Here is a 16,576-nt window from a genome sequence, read left to right as displayed (position 1 = left end):
CCAAACTGGCAGCACCATGAGCGATGCAAAAATTATCCCAATTCCTGGCCCGAGACGTAAGCCCTACCATCCGTTAAAGTCAGGTCTAAATAATACTGACAGAACAATTCAGCTCTTCCGCTTTTAGGAAACATTCTAGACTTTGACCTAGACAACCTAACGCAGTCACTTGATCGGCTGAGCAAAGCACATGGTATAGTTTAAACGAGATGCTGCCGTCACTGGACTTTCCCGTGCTGATTCTATTGCACTTAGGCCCGATATACGCCCTTACTTTCGGATCCTCAACAGAGATCATGGTGACAAGCAGGAGGATTGCAGAAGAGCTGTGCGATGAAACACGATTTTGCAAGTTGGTGGCAGGCGGCCTGGAAAAGATGAAGCCGGTGGTTGGAGACGGACTCTTTACCGCCCAAAGCGACGATCCCAAATGGGCAATAGCACATCGCATCCTTATGCCACTTTTTGGCACCATGAAGATCCGGGAGATGTTCAATGACATGAAAGACATATGCGAGCAGATGTGTTTGAAATGGGCGCGTCTTGGGGAATCCTTTCCTTTGGACGTGTGCAAAAACTTCACGACCTTGACCTTGGATACGATCAGTCTCTGTACCATCGATTACCGCTTCAACAGTTTTTATCGGGACGGAAAGGAGGATCCGTTCGTAGAAGCAGTCATAGCTGTCATGACCGATGCTTTTACGCAGTCCAATCTGCCCGATTTTGTCAACAACTGGTTCCGACATAAGGCCATGGCTGATTTCCATGACCATGCGCAGAATCTGCGTCGACGAACGGAAGAGATCATTCAAGAACGCCGCAGATCCCCCGTGGAAAGGAATGATCTTTTGAACGCAATGCTCACTGCAGTCGACCCCAAAACGGGAGAGCGGTTGAGCGACCAGTCGGTAGTGGATAATCTCTTGACATTCCTCATTGCAGGACATGAGACCACTTCAAGTCTACTTTCATTCTGCTTCTATTATCTGCTTGAGAACCCCGATGTTCTTCAAAAGGCTCGTGACGAGGTTGACCAAGTGATTGGGGACGGCCCCATGATGGTTGAGCACCTCCAAAAACTTCCATACATTGAATCGATCTTGCGAGAGACTCTTCGGCTGCGAGATCCGGGGCCAGGTTTTTATCTTAAGCCTCTGAAGGATGACATCTTAGATGGAAAGTATTATGTGAAGAAGGATCAACCCATATTCATCGTCTTTGATTCAGTGCACCGGGACCCCGAGACCTACGGCTCTGATGCGAACAATTTCAGACCCAGTCGAATGTCACAGGAAAACTTCGAGAAGCTTCCACCCTGTGCATGGAAGCCGTTCGGAAACGGAGTGCGTAGCTGCATTGGAAGGCCCTTTGCATGGCAGCAATCTCTTCTTGTGAGTCTGATCAGGGCCCGCTAAAAAATGTCACGCATATTGGCTGACGTTACACATAGGCTGTGGCGATGATTCTGCAGAATTTTGATTTGATTAAGGATGAGACCTATAAGCTTAAGTACCATGTAACCATGACAGTTCGACCTGTCGGCTTCCACATGAAGGTGCGTCTTCGACGTCAGAGGCGAGCGACCGACTTTGCCCAGAAACTTCACGCTCCTGTAGCCTCGCAGGTACCACTGATCAACCACCATCAGTCAATCCGTCCGAATACTGTTGAAGGATCACGGATAACCATATTACACGGTTCTAATGCTGGAAGCTGTGAGGCCCTGGCACTTCGCCTGGCAGCTGATGCCGGAGAATATGGATTCACTAGAAGCAAGATTGAACCACTGGGATCGGCCGTCGGCAAGCTACCAACAGATAATCCGGTCATCATTATCACGGCTTCTTACAACGGCGAGCCAGCAGATGAAGCGTCTGACTTTGTAGCTTGGTTGAAAACTGCAGGACGTGACGAATTAAGTGGCGTTTCATTTTCCGTTTTCGGCTGCGGTTAGAGTCCCTATTTTTGTCTTCTTCAATTGCACGAGGACTAAATTTTATACAGGTCATCGTGACTGGGCAAGCACGTACTTCGCAGTGCCTAAGTTGCTTGATGCTGAGATGGAGCGAGCAGGGGGGAGAAGGATCGCCCCTCTAGGTACAGCAGATTCCGCAACGAGCGATCTGTTTACAGATCTTGAAAAATGGTCCGTCACACATCTGTTCCCGGAGTTAGGAAGCACCGAGCACATACGAAGAGATGCGGAGGGTGTCAAGGTGTCGTCAAGTTGTCAAGTCATGCTCAGCGATCCACCACGGGTCACTCTACGGAAGGGATTTGTTCCGACGAGTATCACAGAGTCCCGGTGCCTCTCACAACCTGGAGTTCCCGAAAAGCGACATCTGGAACTTCGTCTCCCAGACGGGTTTACTTACCAACCGGGTGATCATCTTTATGTCCTTCCCCGTAACAGCCCTCAAAATGTTCAGCGTGTCCTGTCAAGATTCCATCTTGAGGGTGATATGCTCCTCACTTTGACTAGATCCCAATCTCTGGGACTCCCTGTCAATACCCCAATCTCAGCCTCGGACCTGTTCGGCGCCTACGTTGAGCTCCGGCAGATTGCCAGTCCAAAAGGCATCCTTGCCTTGGCCGATTCCACCCCTGATAGTTGCACTCAAACAATACTGAGAGACTTGGCCGGTGATCTCTTCAAAGTCGAGATACAAGATAAATATGTTTCTGTCTTGGATCTTCTGGAACGTTTCCCGACGATTAATCCTTCCATTGGGCTCTTTCTATCTCTTCTCACACCTATGCGGCCACGGGCCTATTCCTTCTCGTCCTCTCCAAACGAAAAGCCAGGATATGGAACGCTAACCTATACTGTCGTGGGATCCGTTGTACATGATGGGGAAGCTAGCGCAGTACAGGGAATCGCATCGAATCACTTAGCCACTTTACGCCATCATGCGACCCTCTACATAGCGCTACACCCTTGTACAGCAGAATTTCGTCTCCCTTCTGATAATTCTAGACCCTTGGTCATGGTAGCCGCTGGGACAGGCTTAGCTCCCTTCAGAGGATTCATCCAGGAGCGCAGGTTCCGACAATTGGCCGGCAAGAAGGTTGGTCCTGCGCTGCTCTTCTATGGATGTCGCGGAAGAGATCTAGATGATATGTACCGAGACGAGATGGATGGGTATGAAAAGGAGGGTGTGGTCAGTATCCATCGAGCGTATAGTCGTGTAAAGGGTGCAGATTTCAGGTACATCGACTCTGCGATAGCGAGATTTCTCGATCACGTGGTATCACTATGGGCCAGTGGCGGCGTTGTTAGGGTCTGTGGAGGGAAGAAGATGTCGAACTCGGTCTTCGAAGTGCTAGGTCCTGCGTTGCTGGAACGGGATAGGCTCGATGGCAAGACTGACGTAACGGATGTGGCAGAGTGGAAGCGCAACCTTCCGCGCGGGAGATATGTTGAGGAGATATTTCTGTAGATAGACGCATTTCTGTCATGCCGTAGAGTGATTGTTTAGTATCTGTTCTGCTTGGTAACGTGCGTTCATGCTATAAATTGAAGAATACGGAGAAAATTTCGAACAGTCGGCACAAGAATTGTACTCGTAGGGGCAATAACAAGACTACTTGTTTTGGAATACAGCACATGGGCGTTTCCCAACCTAATTCCATCGAAATACGCCTACCGATGCCCCCCTCACCACTCCCATATGTACATCATCTTTTCACATGCTGCTTTGACACGTCTGTTTAAATACATAACTCATTTCACATCATCACGATTTCTTCGCTGGTGGAAGGCCAGAAGACACCGCCCGTCTCAGTCACATCTGTAAGAGCTCAGGGCTGTCCCCAGATCTCATCGGCGATCTGTCTGGTCAGACCCAGCTTCTTCTTCTCATCCTCCAAACTGAGGGGGTATCCGCTCTCGTGGGTACTGAAACCGCACTGAGGGCTGACGCAGATACGCTTCAGAGCCTCCTCACGAGTCTCACCACTACCGGCGCTGACGAAGTCGGCGGCCTTGTAAATCCGCTCCTTCATCGCCTCCTTGTCCTCCAGCTCGCGAAGCTTGGTGCTGATGACACCGACAACAACGTTCTTGTTCTTGGGCAAGAACTTGAGGGGCTCGAAGCCACCTGCACGCTCGGTGTCATACTCAAGGTAGAATGTGTTCACGTTCAGGTTCTCGAACAGCTTCTTGGCGATGATGTCATAGGATCCCTCCGCGAAGTGTCTGCCTCCGATGAAGTTACCACGGCAAAGGTGAATACCCGTGTGCATGTCAGCAGGGATCTTGCTCAGAGAGTCGTTGTACAGCTTGATGTAGGCATCAAGCAGATCCTCAACGGTGCCAATGTTATCCTTGTCTTCTTCCCAGCCCTGGCGGAAAGCCTTGGAGCAGAAGTACGCCATGCCGGGGTCATCGAACTGGACGTTTCTCAGACCAGCCTTGTACAGGGCGTCAAGCTCGGCCTGGTACACCTTTGCGACGTCCTGGAAGTACTCCTCGTCGTTGGCATAGGCCTCGGGAGTGTAAGCCTTACCCTGCTTGTAGCGCATGTGGAACCAGGCGGGAGTGATCATGGTCAGCTTGATGGTGTGCCATTCACTCTCAGGCAAGGCCTGTTGAACCAGCTTCAGTTCATGTAGGTTTGACACCGACTTCTCGGGGTTCCAGGAAAGCTTGGTTCCAGCGATCACCGAGTCACCGGGCATGACCTTGCGGTCCTTCTCAATCAGACTAACCACGTCGGGGTGGTAGAGTCTGAACATGGAGGCTTCAGCATCCTGAAGACGGATTGTGCCTGACTTATCAGTAAGTGATATGCTCCCAACAATGCGCTAGAAATAAGATCAGAACGATGAACCATACCCTCGAACTCATCCCACATCTGTCCCCAGAAACGAGTCCGGTTAAATTCACCAGAAGTAACAGCCTTGTAACCCAGATCCCGCTGGAGCTTGACCACATCACGAACGGTCTCTTTCTCAACGGCGTGCAGACCAGCAGCCTCCTCGGAGATGCCGGTATCGCGAATCTTCTCGCGCACGGCAAGCAGGCTCTCGGGACGGAGCAAGGAACCCATATGTTCGGCCCGGAAGGGCGGGGCACTATGCAGCTGGTTGGCCATTGCGTCTAAGTTTGGTTTTCTTCAAATATGTCCAAATTACTTCTGAATACGATTATGAAAATTTCTGGCTGGCAGGAGTTCGAAGCTTTTGAGACCAGAAGGCGGGGCGCACCGGCAATGCAAATTGCCGGCGGGGTGCATGGCGGGGATCCGATCGCATACAACTGACTCAATGCCGCATTGCCGATTGGAAGGGGTGGGCCGCGTGTGACTAAGTCTGGCTTCTTCATTGGCTGGATATCATTCCGGTGCAAGCTTATCTCCTATTTCGGGTTCATCAATCATTGCTATGACTGTACAGAATGTTCTTAAACATGGAAACCGTCATAGCTTGAGTGGTTGAAGAGTTTGAGCTTAAAGCTTGGCTTAGGAGCATATCTGATGCTTGATCCCTTCGTCTCCCGCCTCGAACCCCCCATATAGAGCTCTCGCCTCACTCTGTCTTTAACTCCGACCTGACACCCACTGCTGAACCTTTTCCCGCAAAGATAGAACGAGAAGCCCATGGTGCAGGCCAGGCAAATGAGTACTCAATGGCCTCAACATCTTCCCCAGACACCAGGTGATCAATGACCGCGATGAATATGTAGGCTCCAATTCCCGTGCAGATGTGCCACCTGTTTCATATCCATAATCAGCCCGGGGTTAATAAGAATCAGGACGGATAAAGCAAAATGCTACATACCATCCATGTAGTTCAAGTAGAAACGCCCACGGTAGACCAATAGCTGCCCGCGAGCTTCTCAACCATCCACATACCCACCCGTCAACTACCCAGACGAGGAATCCCAGCTCAAATATAGCTTTTGCAGTCAATGTTCTGAAAACATGGAAAAGGATAGGTGGGGGCTTTGGACTTACCAGCTCCAAATCTCACCATACCCCAGATCTGCCGCCGAGCGAGAGAATTCTTTGGCGTACGGGTAGTGGTTAGCTGCATCGTACGGACTCCAATGATCGTCACGCTGACTACGAAACTGACGGAGTGTAAGATGAGCTCGTCTGTCAGTACGTGGACTACTACGAGTCCCAGAAGAGCTGCGCTTAGCAGAATTGCCAAAATAGTCGAGGTTCTGCGACTGGTGTTCACGGTCATGACGCGGTGGAGCACCGGGGTTGTGGTGAGGAGCATGGATACATCGTCCACTGTTTTAGCTTTTTTCAGCAGCGAGCCCATCTCAAAAGTGAAGCAGAAAATTGATACTTACTCATTTGGGTATGGTACTTGAGGTTCATGTGGAAAGCTGCAGAGGCAATACCCACACCCATCAAGCCCCAATAGGGAAGGGCGCGGAAGACATCCTTATTCGGTTGTCGATGCAGATGGCGAATTCCGTATATTGCGTAGAATACTGGGTTGTTTATGAGATTTATTTGTAGAAGCGGCAGGTCGCGACATACTGTACACGAGATTGGTAAGAGTGTTGATAAACTCGGCAATGTATCTGGTGACCACGTAGTCCTGTGTTGTTCCTGTTAGAAGCTCTGACGTATAAATCTTCTTTGCTTTGAAATACAGCGAATTACCTCCTCGCAGAAACTTTGAAACGTTAGCTTGCACTTGGTTCATGACCTTTATACTAACTTGGCATGTGAAGTAGATGGGCCCCAAAAGGGACTTGGTGAGGCCATAGTAAGGAACTTTTGGCAAGTATAGTAATTAGGAAGCAACAAATATCGGAGGTTGGGGGTTATGGTTTATACGTGATTTCAATTCATTTCTACGGGCTAGGCATCAACAAAGTGGCTTATGTGTCCTGCAAGCTGTCAGCTACAATCCTTGTTCGAAGGATTATGGACCCGCAGTAGAAGCCGGATAGCGCTTCGATGAGTCGGGCCACTTGCTATTCCAGCCTCAGTCTCATTGCTATTTCGATTGCGCTATTATGGCTCGTGCTAGTTTCTCGCTCAATAGAAATACAGGGTCTTTTGATAGCACACGTAATCCATGTTTGATCAAAATCCCGCCATCTACAAATCACGCTTTCAAAATAAACAGTGGCTTTACTGCAACTAGCCTTGAGAGGGATTAGTAGATAAATTGATGAATAAACTAGTGAGTCTGTCTTACGTGAGCTGAGTGGCCCCTCCATACGCTCCTCCGACGGCCCGACAAAACGTAGACATGCAATGCAGCAGGTAATAGTAATTGTGGGATATTCAGAGAAGTGAGCAGCTTCGAGTCGACAGGTGGCAAAATCGATGGAGATCTTGGTATCCTTCACTTTTAGTGACGATACTTTTTACCCTTTCATCGGAAAATTCCAGACATCTACATGATTTGAATTAAATATGTTTGGACTAATTATTCGCAGGTATGTTTGAAAAGCCCATTCTTGGTACAGAAAGGAAAAAAAAGGGTGGTGTATTCCATATACATATCGAACTCTTTAGTAAAAGTGGAAGTCACCTATGTTCCCCTGGAACAAAGAGACAGAATGTGGGTGATACTTGATCCAACGGTCGTAGCGAAGTAAGAGTCAGCTCCCTTACAATGGTATATCTAATGTCGTTCACTCCACTTGCATTCTCTCATAAAGGAAAGTTCATTTTCCTAACTCTACCTGAGCACATTCTATAGGCCTTTAAATGCTAGGCTTTTGTTGAGCCAGCAAGTCTCGATTCCACCTGAACGCCACTACCACTCAAAACCATGAAGCCACTTCCCAGCGAGATAATCAGTATTATCGTTCATTGTTTGCGCGAAATGATTAACACAGACGAAGGTCATTCAAACTGGGATCCTAATCCAGGCCCCGTGTGGGGTCTGATACGAGTTTGGGAACCATCGAACCTTGCCCAATACTCTGTTATTTCCCGTCAATGGCAGAGGAGTGTGGAACCCTTTATCTGGAAAAGGATTTGCCTCCTGGGTCCCACGCAGGTGTTCCATCTTTTCAGATATACTACAGGCGATGACTACCGGTGTGCCAGGGTAGGTTATATTCGACATATTTTCTGGCAACCGTGTATTGTCTTACCCGATAAGACTGATCCTATATTTCACACAAACTCCAATCATCCAATATTTGAATGGTATGATAATCAGTACCACAATGAGCTCCGCCACTTGTTTCTGGTATTGCATATTTGGGGAAAGCGAAATCCAGGTCTCGAGCTGGTCCTCTACCACCGTAGTCCTGAATATAAGGCTTTCAGACCCAGTATCCCACAAGATTCATCGTTGAGGGAGACTATGTTCAGTCATTCCAAGACACTTCCAGCTTGTCTTACAGAAAAGCACCTTGAAGACTTTCCTAGTCCTTCATGTGTCAGATCGATTGATTTGCTAGGGACGTGTGCAGATGCTGTATTGCTGTCATCCTTTCGGCTGATATTTAATTATCTCCCCAATGTGAGGCATGCATCAGTGCATGATTTGATATACATACCTGATTCTCTAGGTGAGATTCGTCTCTTGCTAAGACAAGGTATGACCTTACTTTCTTCTATTAGCTTTAGAGATTGCTGTGAGCTGACTGACGTGCTTCTGCACTTAGAAATGATTGATTTCATTCACCATGTACCACAATCTGTGGGGAGCCTTGATCTTTCCGTAGAAGGCGGCCGAGAATGGTCCCGTCGGCTACATGAAGGCGAAGTATACCACCGTCGACTGACCTACTTGGATCACAATGGGTTGGATCTTCTGTCAATCGGACTAAATACCTTGAGCATGCGGCTACGGGCACTCACCTTGAGTCATATGCAGATCAGCAAGGCTCTTTTCTGGCCATCAGCGGAAAGCAGCACCAATGCTTCATATTGGCCGAATCTCGAACAGCTTCAAGTACTCAATATGCCTCCATACGACATAGATGGTAAGTATCTCTGCGCTTGGTCTCAATCTTTCAAACTGCAATATCATTCCTTTTTCGAACTAGCTATATACTTTCATCATGTGTTTTGGCTAACTCAACAAGCACAGGGTCGCCGTTACTTGGTCTTGATCCTCCGCTAACACGAGAAGATCTATTGTTGGCAATAGACGGATTTTCCAACCGGCGGGAATACATAAAAAGCGCCAACATGAGTGTACTCTATCAGGCCATAGGCGAGGCAGCGCGGCAAATGCCGCGACTAGATAGTGTGTGTCTCTCGCTTCTTAACTTTCGTACGGGAGAAGAGAGTCGTGAGTCTTTGAAATTCAGCCGGGATAAGAACGCCAGAACTGCCCGTTTAAGGATTAATACGCAGTGGGAATATAGGCTTGGGGAGGAGGTGATCTCCGCTTGGGGGTTGGAGGGAGATGTGGCTGAGGAGTTTCGTCGTACTATGGATGTTACCTTGCCGTGGTATGTGGAACCACGGGAGGATCAGTGAGCCAAAATATTCAGTTCAGCTTCTCAAAATAAGTGGGTGATTTATGTGGGGAAGTATCTGAGTGGAAAGAAGATGCGTATCTCGGGTGTTCATTCACTGAGAAAAAGATTGATACACGACTAATAACATTAAATGCAACGATAGCTACTTTGTCATTATCACTGCAAAATCCAAGTAAGCTCAATTCCCAGTATTCTCGGTACTTTCAGTCCAAGACGAGTGTGATCCCTGTGTCTTTCAGAGGATAAGGTTGGCGGTTAGAGCCGCTTTCACGCCTGCCGTAATTTCCAGGCACTATTCTAGGCTTCCCATATTCCTCGCATCCTTAATCCGCGTGACAGTCGTTCTGCACTTGACTTCCCACAAATATCTACATCTTCTCTAGTGTCACCCGCAGCTTGCAGGCGTCACTGCAGGCCAAGCGGGCACCTCGTATCTCGCTGGCTAGCTAGCTGACAACGCATACTATTCATCCAATCATAATACTCGTTTGTGTCCCCTCATCCTGGAACGGCATTAGCTCTTCCCACTATGAAACAGACCGAGCCCCATCAGCTTGACCTCTGCAGAGCCTCGCGCGGGGTACAAATCTCCCGCAAGAACGCGATCTTCCATCATGATAGCTTCACTCGCGATAATTCTTCCCTTAGTATCACACATTTACTCTCGCAGAATCCCAAACCGATTCAATAAGCCAAATGGTCAAACCACAAAATGACACTCCACACCCGCCCAAGAAACCGTCGCCGGTGAAGGTAAAGGCCAAGCCGGGCACAACCACCAAGGCCAAGAAACCGCCAACTACGAAACCTACAAAGCCGAAGCCAGTACAGGGAAAGTCCAATGGCACAGCAGCAGCAAAACCAAAGCCTGCCGTGGTCGAGCCTGTACGAAATTTGTGGGAAGAAGCCTGGACGTCCGTCGATGTGGGCGACGCGAATAGGAAGCGTCTGACTCAAAAGTGGCAAAATAGGAACATCAAGATAGGAAAATTGCCCAAGGAATATGTAGAGGGTGTTATGGAACTGACTAAAAGCAAACTACGCCTTCATCAGGAGCGGTGGCCGTCAAAATCGAAGGGGAACGCGTATGATCGTGCAAGTTCTATCTTGAAATCGATCATGACGGTTCAAGCGCTCGGCGATGTGGTCGTCAAATTCGACCCGACAGGCTATGCGTCTATCGCATGGACTGTGGTTTCCTTCGGTCTGACGGTTTGTGACTATTGAACTGATATCTCAAAAGATTGACGTATGGCTAACGCTTTGCAGCTTATCCAAAACAATCAGGAACGGATGCAGCGCATTTGGGAAGCCTCCGAATACCTTGCCGTACTCCTGGCTCGATACTCTCGCATCGAGGCTCATTATCACCGAGTCCAGGTTGCCAATGCGACCGAATTAGGGGACGCCATCGTGAATGTGTATATATGTGTCCTACAGTATGCCGCAAAAGTGAAGCAGTCGGTCACATCGAAAAGATTGGGTATTTAAGGATATATCTCGCATCATCAAAAATGCCAAGACTAATAATATCCTGGTTAGATCGGATTATTCAAAGTTTCAAATCGCTAACTCAGGAGCCGCTGAAAGACTTGCAGAACGCCATTCAGGGAAGCGACGAGATGGTGGAAAAGTGGTTTCGGCAACTGATGGCTGAGCAGCAGCAATCCATGTTCGAAAGTAAGTCGATTGCTGTTTTCTCATGGGAGTCGCTCTTTGTGCTGACATGTTAATAGCCCAAGAGGAGGAGATGAAGCAAGTCAAGAAGATCCAGACTATTCTAGGGGACGTTTCCAAGAGTACATCTCTGATCATGAAGGGGATTGTGAAGATTGATAAGACGCTTTCAGGTACGTCACGGTGTCTGATTTCTGGTGACAAGAACCATAAGCTGAGATTTTGAAGCCGAAATTCAAACACAGCTACTTGAATGGCTATTCCCCAGCGATCTAGCTGCGGCCAGCGATGGCAAGCATAGAAAGCTAAGGTCTGCCATTGTATCCAGCGATGCTACTGAGGTAGCAGGGAGGTGGTTGCTTGAGCGCCGAGAATATACAAGCTGGGTGGATAATCCACAATCCTTACTTTGGCTGCATGGTGAATGTATGGAACCTCAAAAAGCCAGAAATAGTTTCGCATACACTAACAGTATAGATAGCTGGATGTGGAAAGTCGTCGTTATGGTATGCGAAAACGCCAGCCCAGTGCCCTCTGATTACTTCTAAGCCCGCTAATTCCCTACAGTTCGACCATCATCAACCAACTCGAAACGTTGTTCAAGAAAGACAAAAACAGGGTACTATTGCGGTGGTACTTTCGTTTTGATGAGACGGACACTACATGCATCGACTTGTTGTTGCGTTTTGTCTTACGACAGCTGGGAAGTAGCCTTGGGGGTTTCCCAGAAGAGATATCTAGTGCCTTAGTCGAGGACCGGAAGTTCGCACGCTATCCAGACACCAAGACACTCATCGAGTACCTGCACAGCATCTTGTCAGTGCTTGAGCTACAGAAGGACGTCTTCATAGTCCTAGATGGCCTTGACGAGGTTCCAAAAGAATCACAAGATCGAGAACGTCACAAACTTCTCGAACTCATTAAACGATTGGCTCAGTCGGGACTTTCGAACCTACACATTCTCCTGGTCAGCAAGAATGAAGAAGATATACGAGATTGCCTTCGCGGACATCTGAAAGACATACTTGTGGAAACTGACGTAGCGGAAGGGCTCGAAATTGATATTCGCAATTACATTGACACGACAATGCAGCACGGTGATGGCATCAGCGATCTCCCTGTTTCCCTAAAGTCACGTATTTGGACACGACTTACAGAAGGAGCTAAAAAGTACAGTCACACCAGTCCACCGCAATGACTATCCATGCTATGGCTAACAAATCATAGGAACTTTCTCTGGGCTACATCGTTGGTTCAGGAAATACGCGAGTGTCGAAAGGACCCTAAGAAAATTGAGGCAAAACTGAACGAAGTTCCGATCAGCATGGTAGCCATTTATGAGAAGCATTTGGGCTCTGTGAACGCAATTGATGGAAAGTTTTTAAGATCAATGTTCATATGGCTTCTGAGACAACTACGGCCGCTTACTCAAGAGGAAATTGCCTCTGCAGTTGGCCTTCATGACGCTGATGCAGTTTACGAGATCTGTACAGGCCGGTGGGTAACCCAGTCTACGCAAACCTTAACCATTAATCGCAAAAGCAAGAAGTGCGACAGAGTTCTTCGGTTCGCCCATCTCTCTGCGAAAGAGTATCTGGAGACACAGGTTCGCCTAGGGCAGCACAGCCTTATATCGCAGTTCCTTTGTTCCGAGGAACAGGCTCATTTCGAAATTACCCAACGCTGTCTTGATGTCCTTTTGCAATCGCTGAAAGCTGGGGACACAGCCAGTGAGAACAGATTCGAACTGACCCTCAGAAGTTATGCTGCCGAGTACTGGTTTCAACATTACCAGTTATTCGAGAAAGCTGACGGTATGGCCAATGAGCGTGCCTTGCTTCAAGGGAGGATCCGTGGGCTATTCCGGTCTGAACAATTCGATAATTGGCTGGACTGGCTTGAGCCTGGAGATCAATCTATGACCGGCAAGGATGGGGCCCAAGCCGAGAGTCGAAGACAAAGGCGTGGCTCTCGGATACACTACGCACTTAAGCTCAATCTCGGGCCGGTCGTCGAGGAATTGATTCAAACTGATCCTAAGGACTTGAACACACGCAATGCTGACGGGGAGACAATACTACAAGTGGCAGTTTATCGTGGCTATAAGCAGATCGTCGCGGACTTATTGAAGCATGTCAACGTGAACGCCGAGAAAGGTCCCCATGGAACCGCACTATATGTGGCTTCCGCTCAAGGACATCATTCGATAACTGAGATGCTACTCAACTCCAAAGCGAAAGTAACCGGAACTGAAGATGGAACGTTAGGCAATCCTCTCCATGTAGCAGCATACTATGGAAATAATTCTATTGTCAGCCTGCTGCTTGCAGGTGGGCCAAAGGCGGGGAACTATTCCGGGGGAATCGCAGTCGACCATATAGCAGGATTCTTTGGAACCGCCCTAGTGGCAGCGTCAGCAGCTGGTCAAGAGTCAACAGTGCAAATGCTGCTTGAGCATGGTGCCAGTCCCAATAAGGTTGTTGGTAGACTCGGAACAGCGCTCCAGGCTGCGTGGAACGCAAGACCTGTCTCCAAGGGTATTATTGCAGCTCTCAAAGCTGGCGGAGCAAAGGACAAACACCAAATCCAGAAGGCCTGGACTACAGCATACAGGAGAATGGAGAAGACTGACAGTTCTACTGTGGCGGCCTATAGGAAGTTGTTCCTGCCACAGAAGTCCATCACAAAGGAGCTTTCGCAGCGCCAGAAGCTGCTAGCTACCGCATTGGACAAATGGAGACGGCTTCCCTGTCTCTGGAATCTGGAGAATTGCCAGGCCAATCTGGCTGCAGATTATCAATTTTCTGTTCCATTTGTTGAACAACTGGAAGACATCAAGAGATACATAAGCGGAATTCGTATGGACAAACATGAACTAGAAAGTGAAGACTTCCTGTACAAGGCGTTGTTCTGGGCTGGGCTGAACTACATCATTGAGGTAGGTGAACATTCCTATTTCTGCTTCAATTATCTACTAACTCATAGCAGAACATAGGAACATTGATATTGGGATGTATGAGAAATCTTCTGGAGGAGTCGCAATCGCCACAGAAGTCCTCCGTCAATGAGTCTCCTCAGATACCTCAAGCTTTCCTCATTGGCCTGCCAAAGAATGCAACCAAAGGGCTGAGTCCTTCAGATCTCAGTGATCTTGTTGCCATGGACCTTGATGTGCAGCGCGGAAGCTATGACGATGAGAAACTACCTGAATCGAAATCTGGATCACAGCGCGTTGGTCTAAGGCCTGAGTATCTGGCGACAGCTGATCTTCTTTCTCTTGTCAAGGATCTGATTCAGCTCGGCAGCAAGTGCACATAGTATCACAGACTTATAAATGATGGCCGCGAAGTACCATATCTCACCAGAGTCAAAGTGGAAGACCTCACGTTTGAAGTTTACTCCGCTGTGATGCGCCTTGCCACGATTAAAAATTGGAACCATGATTCTAATGTACTTCAACGGACCGTCAGATATTTGAGCACAATACGCGTTCCACGTATTAGCGATATTGACTCTGCTTGCTGGAAGGACCTGACATTGATTGAGATGTCTAGCAGAGAGACCAGTCACAAGAATGACATAATATCAGATGTTGCTAAGCAACTGCAAAGTACCGTTTATACCAATGCGCAATCAAGCCTATCAGGCCAGCTCGATTCAATGCACACTCGCTTGGTCAATGACGTGCAAATGAGCCTCTCTGCGCTTATCAGGGATGAAATACGAAATGCAGTGGCACAATCTCTGCCTACTCGAGTGCAAGAGTCAACTGGTCGTTCGCAATCTGGAAGAGTCCCTCATATTATATCGGCCGAACCTCGGTCGTAAGGCAGCAAGACTTGGACAGCGACATCTACCAGTCAGAGCCTATCAACTATTTAAGACAGACGACCAATCCTCCTTTTGCATCCACTCCTCCAAGTTGGTCATTGGACACTCAATTCCAGCCTGTAGATATTAGCTGTGGATTCTTTAACAAATCATCACATGGTACTCACATTGCGTATGTGCTCTGCCGTCAACAGTTCCTTGTCACCGCCGTCATACCCCGGATCTGTCGAATAAGTAAACATATCGCCCACCTCTCGCCCAAACTCCGGATCAGGAGTCTGCTCAATCAGTTCCTCAAGTGTAATTTGCCGATAAGATGCTGGAACAGAATTCACTCTCCCCCAGATTCTCATATACTCTGCCCAGCTACAATACGACCCATAAGCCATATAGCTCTTCCCAGGTGGCATCTTCGAAACCGCGTAGACAAAGTTTCCTAAGTCAGCGTTAACATCCAAATGAGGAACCTTGGCATCAGGCGCAGTCGTAAAAGTCATCTCAAATGACACCTTCCCTTCCTCCGTCGTCTTCTAAACGCAATAAATCAGCCACATAATGCCCCGAGCCACACCCCCAACCAAAAACCTCAAAACTCACCTTGTTAAAATAAGCCCCCGGAACCAACCTATAACTCGTCATGAAATACCCCGTCTGTACACACGACATCTTCCCCGCCAACTTGGGATACCTCTCCCTCACATAATTCGGAAACACCTCCGCCTTCGCATCAAAATGGTACAACTCCCCAAACCGTCCCCCACTACACACCGCCGCATGACTCAACGTCGACACCACAAACCCATTCTCATCCAACGAGTCCACCGTCGCGGCAGCCGCATCAGCAATATTCTTCCCCTGCTGCAACTCCACCTCGTACGCGTACCGTCGGCACGAGATACCCCGCTCCGCAGCCTGTTTGCGACAGTCTGCGCGGAAGAACGGCTCCCAGTAGTTGGTAACACTGAAGATGAGGTTCGCGCCGCGGAAGGCGGGGATGAGAGTGGTGGGGTCGTTGAGATCGGCGGGGAGGATCTCGATGCCTTGCGCGGAGAGGGATTGGGCGATGGGCGAGGTTGGGTTGCGGGTTAGGCCGATGATGTGGTAGGTTGGGTCGTGCAGGAAGCGCGAGGCGATGGAGTGGCCTTGGTTGCCGGTTATGCCGATGATGAGGAGGGTTTTGGTGGGGGGCATTATGGTGATGCATGCGTTGTTTGAAATGCAAGTCGGGGTTGTTGTTGTTGATGATGCTGGAGATTTTGGGTCATAGGGTTATGAGGAGAGTGGTGCTGGTGGAGGGGTTGAGGGGTAGAGGGGAGAAGATGGGGCCCGTGGTGGATTCGTGCATGTCAGCGCCGCAGATGCCGCAGGAAGTGATGGGCCTGTGGGTTCAGTATACCGAGTCACTTCCTCTAACTACTTTTCTACTAAACCCAGGCTACTAAGCGCCTACCCCGGAGTTGTGTGGTTAGTTTGGTTTGGACGTATACAAAATAGGTTAGGTTAATGGGAGGGTGGGGAAGGGGAATCTACACCGATCCAGCTATATCGTAGAGACTCCATCAGGCCAAGTGACTGGCTAGCTACGCTACATCTACAAGAAAACAAAGGAAGAGAATTTCTCGAGAAGATGCAAGGGATTATGCA

The 16,576-nt window shown here is 48.7% G+C and overlaps 5 protein-coding genes across 5 annotated transcripts; 2 read left to right on the top strand and 3 right to left on the bottom strand.

The window, feature by feature from the left end:
- Positions 1–16: 16 nt before the first annotated feature.
- Positions 17–3,443, top strand: An01g06820 (uncharacterized protein; the record flags this gene model as incomplete). The annotated part of the gene is made up of 5 exons (XM_001389068.1): positions 17–56; positions 113–193; positions 256–1,394; positions 1,454–1,952; positions 2,008–3,443. 5 exons carry the CDS (start codon positions 17–19, stop codon positions 3,441–3,443), a joined length of 3,195 nt encoding a protein of 1,064 aa, XP_001389105.1.
- A 361-nt stretch (positions 3,444–3,804) lies between these two features.
- On the bottom strand, positions 3,805–5,099 carry An01g06810 (uncharacterized protein; the record flags this gene model as incomplete). The annotated part of the gene is made up of 2 exons (XM_001389067.1): positions 3,805–4,772; positions 4,841–5,099. 2 exons carry the CDS (start codon positions 5,097–5,099, stop codon positions 3,805–3,807), a joined length of 1,227 nt encoding a protein of 408 aa, XP_001389104.1.
- Positions 5,100–5,532: 433 nt separating this feature from the next.
- An01g06800 (uncharacterized protein) lies at positions 5,533–7,049 on the bottom strand (the record flags this gene model as incomplete). The annotated part of the gene is made up of 7 exons (XM_059748934.1): positions 5,533–5,716; positions 5,785–5,902; positions 5,961–6,245; positions 6,308–6,544; positions 6,627–6,740; positions 6,875–6,980; positions 7,041–7,049. 7 exons carry the CDS (start codon positions 7,047–7,049, stop codon positions 5,533–5,535), a joined length of 1,053 nt encoding a protein of 350 aa, XP_059603201.1.
- A 703-nt stretch (positions 7,050–7,752) lies between these two features.
- Positions 7,753–14,419, top strand: An01g06790 (uncharacterized protein; the record flags this gene model as incomplete). Its single annotated transcript, XM_059748926.1, has 14 exons — positions 7,753–8,530; positions 8,600–8,920; positions 9,028–9,394; positions 9,567–9,596; positions 9,808–9,854; positions 10,095–10,636; positions 10,694–10,907; positions 10,967–11,104; positions 11,161–11,274; positions 11,330–11,527; positions 11,583–11,607; positions 11,669–12,271; positions 12,329–14,039; positions 14,090–14,419. 14 exons carry the CDS (start codon positions 7,753–7,755, stop codon positions 14,417–14,419), a joined length of 5,418 nt encoding a protein of 1,805 aa, XP_059603200.1.
- Positions 14,420–14,971: 552 nt separating this feature from the next.
- Positions 14,972–16,123, bottom strand: An01g06780 (uncharacterized protein; the record flags this gene model as incomplete). Its single annotated transcript, XM_059748919.1, has 3 exons — positions 14,972–15,049; positions 15,100–15,462; positions 15,530–16,123. 3 exons carry the CDS (start codon positions 16,121–16,123, stop codon positions 14,972–14,974), a joined length of 1,035 nt encoding a protein of 344 aa, XP_059603199.1.
- Between the last annotated feature and the right edge of the window lie 453 nt (positions 16,124–16,576).

The sequence above is a fragment of the Aspergillus niger genome (assembly GCF_000002855.4).
Source record: "Aspergillus niger supercontig An01".
Classification (NCBI taxonomy): Eukaryota; Fungi; Ascomycota; class Eurotiomycetes; order Eurotiales; family Aspergillaceae; genus Aspergillus; species Aspergillus niger.
The sequence above is the reverse complement of the archived record's forward strand: the minus strand, read 5'-3'. Positions and strand labels throughout refer to the sequence as shown.